The sequence below is a fragment of the Propithecus coquereli genome, unplaced genomic scaffold (assembly GCF_000956105.1).
Source record: "Propithecus coquereli isolate 6110/MARCELLA unplaced genomic scaffold, Pcoq_1.0 Scaffold77, whole genome shotgun sequence".
Lineage (NCBI taxonomy): Eukaryota > Metazoa > Chordata > Mammalia > Primates > Indriidae > Propithecus > Propithecus coquereli.
In genome coordinates, this window is record NW_012153840.1 from 1,758,876 (window position 1) to 1,771,972 (window position 13,097).

At 60.0% G+C, this 13,097-nt stretch overlaps 1 protein-coding gene across 1 annotated transcript in view; it reads right to left on the minus strand.

Annotated features, from left to right (window-relative positions):
• Positions 1–1,065: 1,065 nt before the first annotated feature.
• Positions 1,066–13,097, minus strand: part of PLEKHM2 (pleckstrin homology domain containing, family M (with RUN domain) member 2) — a 32,660-nt gene continuing 20,628 nt past the window's right edge. Inside the window, exons 4-16 of the mRNA XM_012662608.1 lie at positions 9,164–9,392; positions 6,530–7,372; positions 6,207–6,276; positions 5,981–6,071; positions 5,616–5,680; positions 5,198–5,286; positions 4,512–4,644; positions 4,040–4,230; positions 3,671–3,736; positions 2,916–3,075; positions 2,394–2,573; positions 2,193–2,309; positions 1,066–1,544 (exon numbers count right to left, since the gene is read on the minus strand). Coding sequence (XP_012518062.1) covers positions 1,407–1,544; positions 2,193–2,309; positions 2,394–2,573; positions 2,916–3,075; positions 3,671–3,736; positions 4,040–4,230; positions 4,512–4,644; positions 5,198–5,286; positions 5,616–5,680; positions 5,981–6,071; positions 6,207–6,276; positions 6,530–7,372; positions 9,164–9,392 — 2,372 coding nt within the window. The 3' untranslated portion in view covers positions 1,066–1,406. The remainder of the gene's footprint in view (positions 1,545–2,192; positions 2,310–2,393; positions 2,574–2,915; positions 3,076–3,670; positions 3,737–4,039; positions 4,231–4,511; positions 4,645–5,197; positions 5,287–5,615; positions 5,681–5,980; positions 6,072–6,206; positions 6,277–6,529; positions 7,373–9,163; positions 9,393–13,097) is intronic.

The following is a 13,097-nucleotide window of genomic DNA, read 5'->3' on the forward strand; positions in this document are numbered from 1 at the left end:
TGTCAGATGCCTGTCTGCCCAGGCTGGGACCAGCACCACCCTGCCCACCTTGGCCTCTGCCCCAAGGCAGCTTTCTCCTGCCAGGCCACCCTGAATCACCCAGGTCCCAGTCAAAACCAGAGGCAGAACCGGCCCCCCTCCCGGGACCCCCATTTGCTGCCTCCACACCCACTTCCCTGCCCCAGCCCTTTCAGCCCAGGTGTGAGGCCCTTGGGGCAGCAGTGCTGAGTGGCTTGAGGGCCGTACCCTCTGGCTGGCCCCCAGAGGGGACAGCTCAGCAAGAGGCTGTGAGGACAGCCTGGACTCTCTTGGGTTTGTTCTGAGAGCAGCTGGCACTGCTCTCCTGGGGCTGTGGAGGCTGGAGCACCCTGCCTGGGGCTGGGCAAGCCGCCAGTGGGCAGCAGTGCAGACAGGCCTGGGACTGGAGCTGGCGGCTGCCCCTCCCCTGGCCGCTGCATGAAACAGGTGGGAGGGCAAAGGTCAGGCCAAGGAACTCCCAGGGCCTGAGCTCCTGCAGACTGTGAGCCCACCGCAGGGCTGGCACAGAGCAGGTGATGAGCAAGGCTTGCAGAATGAGGAAGAAGGGCCTAGGGGCGTTGGAGACCTCCCTCCCCCTCCCCTGCTCAAAGAGAGCCAGTGACAAGTCTTGGCAATATAACATGTCTATTTTATTTTAAAAAACAAAACCCAAACCACCTGACCCCATCCTCAGAGGGCTCTTGACAAAGCTCTTGGGAAAGACCTGGCTCCAGCCAAGTAGGGGACACTCAGATGTCAGCCAGACACCAGGCTGGTGGGCGCCGCTCCTCTCCAAGCGCCTCCTGCCTCCCCTCTGCTCCTGGGTGCTGCGGCACTGTGGGCTGGGGGAGAGGCAGGGCAGGGCCCGGGCATGCACAGGCAGCTGCGCGCCGGGATGGAGTTAGGAGGAAACATGCACAGACGCCTGGTGTTCCCGGCACGGCCAGGAGAGTGTTCAAAAACGAACAAGGGTGGCTGGGCACTCAGGGACCCCAGGCAGCCCTGAGCCTCTGTCCTGGCCCTGACCCAGGAGAGGAGGAGGGGCTGCCTTAGATCTAGATTCTTCTCGTCACCATTCTGAAGGGATGGTGCACGCCGGGGCGGGGGCCCAGGGAGGAGGGTGCGTCTGCAGAGCCCACAGGGCTCGGACCCTCTGCCCCAGCGATCTCCAGTCGCTCCCTGCCGGGCAGGATGCCCAGGGGTGCTGGGTACCCTTCTGGATCCCTGGGAGTGAAGACACCCTGTCTTAAGCCGCACTGGTGGTTCTGCCACCTGGGGCAGGAGTGTGCTGTAGCTCCCGAGCAGCACGATGACACGGCCACCATAGTGTGCCTGCTGGCACGCGTGCTCCCTTTCCCGCCCCACCGGGGGTGCCAACCAGCTCCGCCTCAGCACCAGGGGTCCCGGGAGGCTCTGCCGCGGCACAGGCTGTCGCTCCGCTGCCAGGCGCTGTGGATGAGGCTCAGGGCGTCCTCGAATTTCTTCTTGTTGGAGGTTTCCTGGATGGCCTTGTGGGGGAGGTCCACCTGTGTAAGGGGCGTGCAAGCAACGTGTGAGGGCCACAGGCCCCGCACTCCCAGGAGGCCGTCGGGGCTCCCGGGCACCAGCCTGGCTCTGCCTTGGCCCTGCCCTCACGAGCCCCTCCACACCCCTCCCCAGGAACGACTTCCACAGGGGCTTGAGCTGACGACAGGTGGTGCTCCCCGAGCCTCCTCCTTCCTGGGAGGGCCCCAGCTCCGAGGCTGGCCCAAGAAGATGGCCCCGTGCTCTAACCAGTTCTGCCCCAGAGAATCTGTCCTGCCCCAGGCATGGCCTGTGCTCAAAAACCCACTTTGCCCAGGGGCCTAACGAGCGCCCTCCCACACTGTAAGTTCGGAGGGTGAGGAGCGTGTTCTGCCATTCTCGTGCCCTCACCATCTGGGCACAGCTCTAGGCCCACCGTAAGCACTTAATTCATGCTTTTTGACCGGAACTGAGGTCAGGAATTTTGTTTCCTGGGTTCTATTTTCAGCTTTCACCTCAGGCTCCCTAGGAGTCAGGACTTTGTGTCTGTCCCAGAGCTTCTGCTGTCCCCCGGGCCCTACAAGCAGGGCCAGTTCCTGGGAGCAGCTGGGGGGGCTCCTTTCCCCAGGGGCTGGCTCCCACTCCACGGAGTCCCTGTCTGAGCTAGGTACCTGGTAGATGGTTTTCCACCCAGAATTCAGTGCAGACAGGAATCGGTCCAGTTCGGAAGTGCAGCTCAGGTAGATGACCCAGGGTGGGAGTTGCTGCTGGCTGTCCTGGGAGAACTCCTAGGGCGAGCCGGACCGCCAGGTGAGCAGAGCTTTCCTTTTGCAGGGCCTGACGCCATCCCGCCCCAGGCGTGCCCAGCTCACCAAGACACAGTACTCCTTGCCCGGCTCGGTGGTGACAGTGCTGATGTCGGCCAGCTTGGCTGTGCCCAGGGAGCGGAAGAAGCTGGTCTGGCAATCCTCGTGGCAGGTGAAGATGTGGTCATCGGTGAGGACCAGGCAGCAGGGGATGCAGGGGCTGGGAGCCACCCCCTGGGGGATGACCTGGGGGCATCGGCAGGGGGCAGGGGCAAAGCAGGCTGAGTCCTCCAGGGCTGGGCCGCACCAGAGCTCCCCACTCCTGGGGACACAACCAGCCTCTGCCCTCCCTCCAGGAGTCAGGCAGGCTCTGCCTCGTCAGGAGCATAGGTAGGGATGGAGATGACCGTGGGAGTGCTCCAGGCTGCAGGTGGCCCTGAGCTCCAGTGTCCATTCCTGGGCTGCCCCCTGGAGGTCTGTCCTGGTCCTCACAGGTTGCTCTGTGACTGGTGTGGGTTTGGGGATGGGACCCTGGGGATCCTGGTGGGGTCGGGCAGGCGGGTGTGCGGTGGAGCAGGAGAAGCTCACCCCTTTGGACACGGCCTGGCAGAGGTGCTGCATCCAGTCGGCCATCTCGGCCTCACTCTCGGCACTCAGCTCTAGGCAGGGCCGGTCGGCGAGAATGACCTGGAAGGCGTGGGGCCGGTCCGTGGTGTTGGATCTCCGGCAGCCACCGCACTGCTCCCCCCTGGGCCAGAGGACGAGGGTGAAATGGGAGCGAGGAGGCAGGGGCGGTGGGGTGGGAGCCCCTGGGGCTGGCGGACACAGGACCTGCCCCAGTGCTGAGGCCTAGGGATACCAGAAGGCTTACAGAAGAGGTTTCCCCTTTCTAGGTAACACCTCTTATCTCTGAAATTGCCAAGATCCTTCTAGATACCCAAACGTAGCCAGGGGAGGAGTAGTGATCAGTGACTTTCTCAGCACTGGTGCCCATTCATTCAGTCATTCTTCCTCTTAAGGGCCCACTGTTCTTTCCAAGGATACAGGTGTCCATCCCCCTTCAGGCCAGGAGCTTCCCAGGAGGGGCCTGCCTCCCTCTTACATCCGTCCCATTCCAGGCAAGGAGCTCCTTGCTCCCTGCCTCCTCCCCTCCTGTGGGCTCCTGCTGGCCTCACAGTGCGCCAAACCCCAGGGCCCCAGTCCAGGCTGCAGGATGGGGGCTGGGGAGAGGCTAAACTGATGAGAGGGACAGCCGTGGCAAACCAGGGAAAACAAGAGCTCTGGGCCCCAGGCTCAGCCGAGCGTCGACCTTCAGGCAGCACCCCGTCTCCTAGGACACTCACCCCATATTCACCGAGAGCAGAGGGATGACATCCGTGCGGTCAGGGTACTGGTAGAGGATCCCGTTGCTGCGGGGCACAGCACAGCAGGAGTGAGGCCCGTCCCAGGACTGGGGCCAGGCAGAGTCCAGATCCCAGGCCTCCCCTCCCCCCTACAAGCAGTGGGACCCAGCCCAAGTCTGCCTGCGGCACGGTGGCCCCAAGAAGACTGGCTTTACAAAGAAGCCCTAATAACCCAGGGTACGTCTACTCCAAAGCCCTTGTGGAGAAGGGAGGTGGAGGTGTCCTCTCCTTCGGTGACCTGCTGGGGACCCAACCACCCAACCACCTCCAGGGCCTGCGCCCGAGCCATGGAGGTGCGGGGACTCCCACCTGAGTACCACGAAGCAAGTCTTCCAGTGTTCCTTGCCCAGGTAGGACGTGCCCGCCTTGTAATGCAGCATGCCTTCTTTGGTGATGGTGCTCTCGGGGGCAGAGCAGTGGCAGGGGACGGGGCCCAGGGACTCGTCCAGGGGGTCCTCCCAGTGCACAAGCCCGTAGAAGTGCACAGTAACAGCGGATGCCTGGCGGTGGGGGCAGCAGACAAAGCAGGTGAGGTCCCGGCCAGGCAGGTGGCTCACCGATGGCCCGGCACCAGGAATGGCCGTGGAGACAGCAAGGTGTTTTAACCTCAGGACACAGCAAGGAGGGAGGAGGACAGGACCCAGAGTAAGACAGCCCGTCCCAGGTGGGGGATTGGGAAATGCTAATGACACCTACTTGCATCGCTTAACCCTAATACCAAGGCTGGCCATCACACTAGTGTCTCAAGGACTGTGACCCATCTTCCTCTTTGGGTTCTTACCTCACACTTAGATTCCTGGGCCACAAATTTGGCCAGTGCCAGCTTCTCCATAGTGGCATCCGTCAGGATACTGGGGTAGGGTGGTTCCCGACAGCCTTTGATCATGGCTGACTTCAAAGAAGCCAGAAAGAACCTGCGCAGGGAGTGGGGCTGCCGTCAGGCCTGGGAACAGGCCCTCAACCCGACAGGGCTTAGTCCTAGTGCTCCTGGCCTGGGGGAGGGTCACAGAAACTTGAGGGAGGGGCCTGGCTGGAACCCACACTCAGAGCAGCAGGTAGGGCAGCGAGGAGGTGGGAGTCTAAGGTCATCGGACGGCGACTAGGAAAGGCCTGGCTATTCCCAATGCTAAGGGCCTTGGATTTTGACAGTGAGGGAAGACGGACAAGGTGATGGTCGGCAGGACGTGAACGGAGGGGATGTGGACGATGATGCAAGTGCTCGAGGGCACAGCGGCCCAGCAGCGTGGCTCTGTGCCTTCCTTCCTGTCGGACAACTCATGCCAGCCCCTTCCTGTCTTGAGGCCACCTGGCCTGACCACACGAGTCAGTCAGTTGGTGATGGTCCACTTGCCTGCCACTCTGACAGATGACAGGTTTCCCTTCTGTGTCTCCCATGTCCTGCTCCCCACCCCCAGGCCACACCACGCCAATGGCAGTCCTGCTAGCAGGGTGGGGACTGCCACTCACTCAGCCAGGGCCACGTCGGCTGTGTCCAGCAGAAACTGCTTCCTGCGGTTGGTGCACACCAGCTTCACTGTCTGCTGGTCGAGGCCGACCTGCCAGAAACCACACCCCGACATGCACACGGGGCTTGGCAGAGGAGGCAGTGTCGCCAGGCTGAGTGCTGGCTGGGGAGAAGGGAGCACGCCCGGGGGTCGCCTCCACCTAACGCCCCGGAAGCCTGAGTCAGGCAGGACGGTCAGAAATCCGGTGCAGGAAGAGGCAGCCTCAAGCATTGGTTCTTATCCCCAGCGTCACCCACAGAAGCCTCTGTGAGAACCCGAGGGGCCGGTCAGGGGACATGCCTCACTCTGCCTCCCTAAGGGTGGTGGCCCGAGAAGCCCTGTACCTACAGCCGGCCACCAACTGCGGAGCCTGAACTCACCGACACATAGTCAAGTTCATTGTAAGAAACGGCCTCTTCCACCAGGTATGGCTTCTCTGTGGCCCCTGAGAGAGGAGATCCCAAGGCCTATTACCCCGCTGGCCTCTTTCCCTCCCCCTGCCCCATTTTCTAAGGCCTGGCCCCTCTCGGAGAGGACCCTTCTTTGCCCTGCAGTCTGAAACCACGCAGCAGGAGAACGGCACGGGTGCTCGTGTCTCGGGGCCTGGGACTGCTGGCAACACCTTCCTTGGAGTGCCTTCTCATCACTACACGCCAGGCGGCCGAGAGGCACTGGGCAGGGCAGCTGGGGACACGGGGGAGGGCCAGTCTGATCTGCAACCCTCTCTGCCTGGGGCGGCAGGCACCTTTCCGGAGCAGGTAGACACAGCAGTCCGTGAGCAGCACGTACAACAGCTGCAGGTTGCCCTCCATGTGCCCGGTGCTCATCCGGATCATCTGAGGGGCCGAAGTAGACAGAGTCAGCCCCGCAGCGCCTGCCCGCCCAGACTGCGCCTCCCCTCCACACGGGGCGGTGGCCTGCCTGCCTTGCCCCGGCTGTCTCGGGCTCAGTCCTGAGTTCCTGGGACTTACTTTGAACAGCTGCTCTTCATTTTCTCGAAATACGTGGATCATCAGCAAGAGCAGGTGATTGTTGTCCACCCTGTGAGGGCCAAGCATGGGGAGGGCGAGGTGTTGGCTGGGGCTGGGGGCACAGGCCTCGCACCTGCAGAGCAGGTGGTGGTGGCTCCACCGCCCACCCGGAGCCAAAGTTGGGGAGGGCATGTCACACCCCCTGTCCCCCAGGCTAGGTCTCCTGGGACTTGTGCTTAGTTTCTTGGGAGGCCAGAGGCCCATGTCCCCTGCTTCAAGGACTGGGCGAATGTCAATCCAGCCGCCCAGACAGCCTTGCTTACCTGAACTCTGACGAATGGACCATCTCAGAAGGGCTCCCCTGCCCCTCATCCACCCCAGAGTCCTCAGCGCTGCTCAGACACGGGCTGGGCTGGTCTCGCTTGAGCCGGCAAAGAGCCTCCTGGGTCCCGGGCTCCAGCTCGGGCACAGGCCCCTCCCTGACCAGGGACAGCTGGGCCTCTACCTCCTGGGCCTCCAGGTCCTGAGCCTCCCCCCTGGTATCCTCTAGGGGCCCAGGCGTCTGTCCCTCTCCTCCTCCTCCCTCTTCTTCTTGGCCAGTAGCCTCAGGGCTACTAGGAACATGCAGCGGTTGGCCAAGCCCTGCAGGGTCATGGTTGCTGCCACCTGATGTAACAGTGCCTGGACTCTCGATGGTAAAGCGGTAGAAGTCCACTGGGGCTGACAGCCCCTCACTAAAGTCGCAAAATGGCGGCCTCTCCGGGGTAACCCCGGGAGAGCCGGTCCGAAAGGACTGGTCAGGGGGCTCAACGTGGGAACACCAGGTGCTAGGGTCCAGCTGCCCATTGAGCTGGTTGATGACCTTGCTCAGGGGCTGTCCCAGGCGCTCCATGGAGGTGTCCTTCATTTCAGGGATCAGCAAGCCCACGTGGCCGAGCTCAGAGCGCTCGCTGCTCTCAGCCGTGCTGCTCAGGCCCTCTCCCTCCTCCTGGGGGGAAGCAAGGGTGGTGTCTGGCGAGTCCCGCCCAAGGCCTGAGCTGCTGACGAGGCTGTCATCATCCCCCTGCTTGGCACACTTCTGCTGGCCGGAGTTTGGGTGAACTGGACTTGCTTCCTCATCTAATCTGGTCTTCTTCTTCTTGCCGACTTTCTTCTTCTTGGTGACCCTGGGACAGTAATGATGGGGAGAGACTTAGCATCTCAGTACCCCAGTCCTGAGGGAAACCAGGCCGAGTCAAAGAGGCGATCCTGGGAGTGTGACCTCTGAAGGCACAGCCAGTGCTTCTGTGGTCCTGGGCCCCAGGGCAGCCCCATTGCTGGCAGAGGTGGGGCAGGGAGCCGTGGGAGGGAGGACAAGGGAGGCACAGATGACAGCAGCCAGAGGAACCCCTGAGCAGGTCCTATAGGATCGTCCTGATGGAACGACTGAGCTAGCTCTAGGACACAAACACAGGCCATGGCTGGTCAGACGAACGCCCTTCCACTGAGCCCTCCCTGTGTGGACAATGGATGCTGTGCTGACCCCCCTTCTCAGCAGGTATCACCATGGGTGATCACCCAGGAATGTACTCAAACTTTCCCGGGCTCAAACTCCTGGCCCTCCTCTTTGGTTCCAAGTTGGCTGGGGTGGGCCTAGCTAAGTGATCCCAGGTCTGAACTGTGAACACCGCGCTGCCTGGAACCAGCCGGTGGGGTGGGCCTCCTGGCTCCAGTCACCGGGGAGCAAGGCCCTGCCTTTGGGCCGCAAGCCTCCAGGAGGCCTGACACGCGCAGGGCTTCTCCTCCTTCCCAGGGCAGCAACTGGATCACCGCCTGAGCTGAGGAGGCTCTGGCCAACAGTCCCACTTGTCACTCATCTCCTTCTTCCCATCTGTGTCCCTGCCAATGTGACAAAGACACTTTTCCTTCAATGAGCTGGGCTGAACTAGAATTGGTACGAATCTCAGAAATTGAGCATTAACTTCCAAGATCTTCCTTGGGCAGAAGCCCAGTCGGAAGGCGCTTTCTGGTCCTGGACGGACTTGACAAAGGCCCTGGAAGCCTGGACAAGACTCCAGACACCAGCTGTGGCTCCTGCTTGTGCCACCTGCCTCCAGGGCTTGGGCCTTGGCAAGAGACTGAATGTTTGTATCGTCCCCTCACTGCCCCACCAAATTCCTATTTTTTTTTTTTTTTGAGACAGAGTCTCACTCTGTCACCCTGGCTAGAGTGCAGTGGCATCATCGTAGCTCACATCAACCTCAAACTCCTGGGCTCAAGAGACCCTCCTGCCTCAGTTTCCGAGTAGCTGGGACTACAGGCCCATACCACCATGCCTGGCTAATTTTTTCTATTTTTGGTAGAGACGGGGTCTCACTCTTGCTCAGGATGGTCTTGAACTCCTGACCTCAAGTGATCCTCCTGGCTTGGCCTCCCAGAGAGCTAGGATTACAGGCGGGAGCCACTGTGCCTGGCCCAAATTCCTATGTTGAAATCCTAACCTCAACGTGGTATCAGGAGGTGGGGCCTTTGGGAGGTGACTAGGTCATCAAGGTGCCCTCGTGAATGGGGTAAGTGCCCTTACGACAGGGACCCCAGAGAGCTCTCTCTGCCATCCACAGCGAGAGACACAGCGAGAGACAGACACCTGTGAATCCAGAAGAGATCCCTCACCAGAACCTGACCGTGCTGGCACCTCGATCTCAGACTTCCAGCCTCCCCACTGAGAAATAATATCTGCTGTTCAAAGTGCCAGTCCATGGCCCTTAGTTACGGCAGCCCGAGCTGACCAGCACAGGCCTGTTCCCCCTGGCCCAAAGAACTCCCTAAAGGTGGGCCGGGTTACTTAATTAGTCTCTAGGAAGATGTCCAACTGCCCTCAGGGGGCATCCCAGTTTACCCTGGACTAAAAAATGATGCCAGGAGTGGATAGGTCAGACCCCATGACCCACCTCCTCTCTGGGCCCCTTCCCGCTGACCTGATGACCTCGAGCTCCGTGCAGGCATCTGGCAGGTCCAGGGCCCGGGACTCCTCCTTCTCCGGAGGCGTGGTGTGCACAGGGGTGGTATCGGAGGAGGAAACGACCTCTGCTTGCTCCTGGTTGAAGGGGTTGTGGCGCTGGGTGGGGCTCCGGGTGGAAGCCTTGCTGCTGGCCAGGTCCGAGGCAGTGGAGCGGGGGCCGCTGACGGTGTCTGTTAGGTCTCCGTCTGGGAGGACAAGGAAGCAGGAGACAGTCCATTAGACACTGTCTGGGGCCCCAGGCCCCGAGAGCAAGTTCCTCCCATGGAAACCTGATCGGGGTGCCCTGTTTAAAGAGGAGAAGCCCCAACCTATCAGCACATGGGATTTGTGCTTCAGGAGCGGCTTGGAGGGACACCATCCCCACCACCGCCGGGAGCCCACCAGAGCGCACAACACTCTGGCCGGTCTGTGTTAAGGGGCCCCAGGTTAAGCGGCCTCCAGGCTCAAGGGATGGTGACCTCAGTGTGGCTGGGAGCCACAGAGAGGAGACAGTTGCACACCTCTGGGGTTAACCTCAGAGCCCTCCTGTCAGGACCCTCCAGGGGCACCCAGCAGCTCCCTAGCCCCACGCCCCACTCGCAGGACAGAGAGGTGCCGACTCTCTGAGGGGTCCCCGCGGAGGCAAAGTGGAACACAAAGGAAGAGAGAGGAGCAGGGGAGAGAAAGTGAGCAGTGCAGACTAGGGCGGGGCTGAGAGGACAGGAGGCGGAGCCTGAGGGGTGAGGACCACAGGTAGGGGCAGAAAGAAGGGCAGAGAGAGGAGATGACAGAGCAGGGAACAAGAACAAGGGGCAAGGGGCAAAGACAGGTGCGGCCAGTGGCTGTCCCCACAGAGGCTGCTCTCCCAGCATCCCCCAGGCCATGTAAGGGTGGAGCTGAGAACTCCGGACTGACTTGTCCTGAGTCACACCCTCCCCACAGCGCCACCTGGGGAGAAGGTGAGGGCACTGCCGCCCCTCCAGAGAAAAGTTGGTTTAATGCCCGCTCCCGCCCACCTATCCATCCCAGGCTAAGACCGGGCAGGGAGGGGAGGGAGCACTGGCATGGGAGCACACAGGCCATTCATCCGGTGGCAGGCGGGAGCTGCCCAAGCAGAGAACTGAGGCCAGCTGGTCACACCTCCTGGTGAGGGTTAATGGCGAGGGACACAGGCTGGTCATGCTCCACTTGCTGGCCTATGCCTGTCTTGCTGGCCATTATCTGCCCAGAGGACAGGAGGCACACATGCTCCCCACAGCCCGCTGGGAGGGCCCAACCTGCCGTCAGCGTCTCAGTGGATCTTGGAAACTGCGGGCAGCTGTCTGCTGACGCAGCACATTGTCTGTGCTGTTAAAAAGCACACTGTCTTTTAACATAAGGGCAAAGAAGGGGCCAAAGCTATTACCAGCTCTGCCAGAAAAACACTAGCAGCACCCGAGACCTGGGGCCCCAGAGCTGAGTTCTCAGATGCAGAAAACCATGTCTTTTGGCCCGAACAGGGCTCCCACAAAGCCCACGCGTTCTTGTTCCAGCCCCTGTGGTGCTTTGCACATACGCAGCCGCTCCCGGAGGGGTCCCGGGAGGCGAGTGAGCCGACCCTGGATGTGGCAGGGGTCAAGGCTGGGATACCCACCAGTCCTGTAAACAAGCCAGAGACCATGGAAAGGCCACCCCAAATCCCGGCCCCAGGGCCCAGAGTCTGGAACTGCCCCTAGTCCCGCTTCCCTCCAGGTCCAAGCAGAACACAGAGCCTCCCCAGGTGAGCTGCCAGAGCGTGCTCAGGGATTCTTCAGTGCTCAAGGAACTTAGGAAAGCAGGAAGTCACTGCTGGGGCAAACCTCACCCTGCCCCGGGGCCCAGCCTGGCCCGCAAGCAGTGTGACCAGGCTGTTAGTTCTCAGGCCCTGGGGAGCTCTGAAGGGCTGCAGAGGAACGTCAGGCCCTGCTTGACAAGTGACTGCAACAGGCATGTCAGGAAGGGGTTAGTTGTTAGAATCAGAGGGGCAAACAACCACTGCCCAGCACGTGTGCTGCAAGAGGAGGAGCTGAGAGGAAAATGATGTTAGGATGGAATTCTGGATTTCAGGCTAATTTAACATGGGACTCTTCAATGCTACTCTCTTGGCCAAGTGACATAATTAATTTTTCCCAATGCTATATCTTATTTCCCACAAAGGGAAACTATTTCATAGTCCTGTTACATGGGAAAAAATCACCATCATCCATTCCTCAGAGATCGTGTCTCTAACAACACGGGGAGAGCCCTGCTCCTCATCCTCTGGGTGACGCAGTTCTCACCTCCCCGTTCAGGCACCCCCACCCCGGCTGGACGTGGTCCACAGGGCAGGAGGCTCTTTACTAAAGGGGATCTGGTGTGGCCTCGGATTCAGGGGAAGCAGTCACCTTATCAGAAATACAACCTTTGCTTGGCATAATCACAGCAGCCTGGGGAAGAGCTTTATGAATTATGCAAGCCCAGAAGCAGGTTTCAGGCAGAAAAATGCCCAAGCACTGCTGCCTGGTAGCCAGGGCGGGAGGGCTGACAGATTTTATTCTACCTGCCTTAAAACTTCAAAGAGATTCTCCCTGCAGGAAGTTTCAGCTGTGCCTGGGCAATTCACTCACTTGGACCTCAATATCTTTCCAAAACACCCACGAGGAAGCTGTTAGGAATGGGCTGAAAGAATCCAGCTCTCTGTCTCTCTCTCTGACCCACATCTGACCCAAAGGAGCTTACGATCCGCAAGTTTAAAGGCATCGTTTTCCAGAACAAATCTCGGTTCACTGGCTCAGGCCACTAGCGCCCCACAACTTAGCAGTTCCCTATACACCTTGTATGCATCAACTGGCATCAGAATCAGGAAGGGTGATCCAGTGTCCCCCAAAACACAGTCACTTAGTGACTCCAAAAGGCTACTGCACAAAGGCCGGAGTCCTGCACTGGGAGAAGGGATTCACCTAGGGCTAAAGGTCAAGTTCTTCTATTGCAGAATTCCATCTATTAGAACACCAAACTTGGCTTTATTATGATCATGGACGTTATTATAAATAATAAGGAGCTGATTTTGATACATGCAGCAAGCTTGGCATGGAGACATTGCAAAACAGGAAAAGAGAATAACAGTGGACTCTGTCCCACCTTCCCAGTCTGTGCTGGGTACAGACGGCACTGCTGGAAACACATCTCCAAAATCATAATCTACAAAAATGAGGGACAAAACTGAAGATTAGAAACATAGGCAGTGGAAGGATAGTGAGGGTAGGGGCAACGGGGTAGGAGACATGGGGAGGAAACAGGACAGGAAAAACTTAAACTTTCTACATTTTATCTAACAACCTCAGGGCAATGTACTGGGGCCCTGGCTGCTTCTCAGCTCGGGCACCGGCCCAGCAGCCTCTGACCAGCTGGAAAGACCTCTGGTGGCGATCCCTGTCCAAACCTGGAAGCTGGGGCAGGCACAGAGAGAGCTGGACCCCCTCATGCCTAACCTTGTTGCTAACCCTTGCCTTCCCCTCTGCACCCCTGCAGAGCAATAAGGTCCTGCTCGAGCAGCTCGAGCTGTGCCATCTCCAAATTGCTGAGATGAGGTGGGCCCAAGGGGACACTTCCATCCATGGCTGCTCCTGCAAGGCCCACCCCTCCAACTTCTCCCAGGCAGCCCACGGGCCCCACGGGGGAGACTGGGCCACCATCTGCTTGCACACTGAGCAATGCAGGGCTTGCTAACAGCACGTCGGAAAGCGACCTCCCTTCCCTGGGACGTATGACCCGTGACACAGCAAAAATAAAGAGGAAGGCCGGGCGCGGTGGCTCACGCCTATAATCCTAGCTCTCTGGGAGGCCGAGGCGGGCAGATTGTTTGAGCTCAGGAGTTCGAGACCAGCCTGAGCAAGAGCGAGACCCCGTCTCTA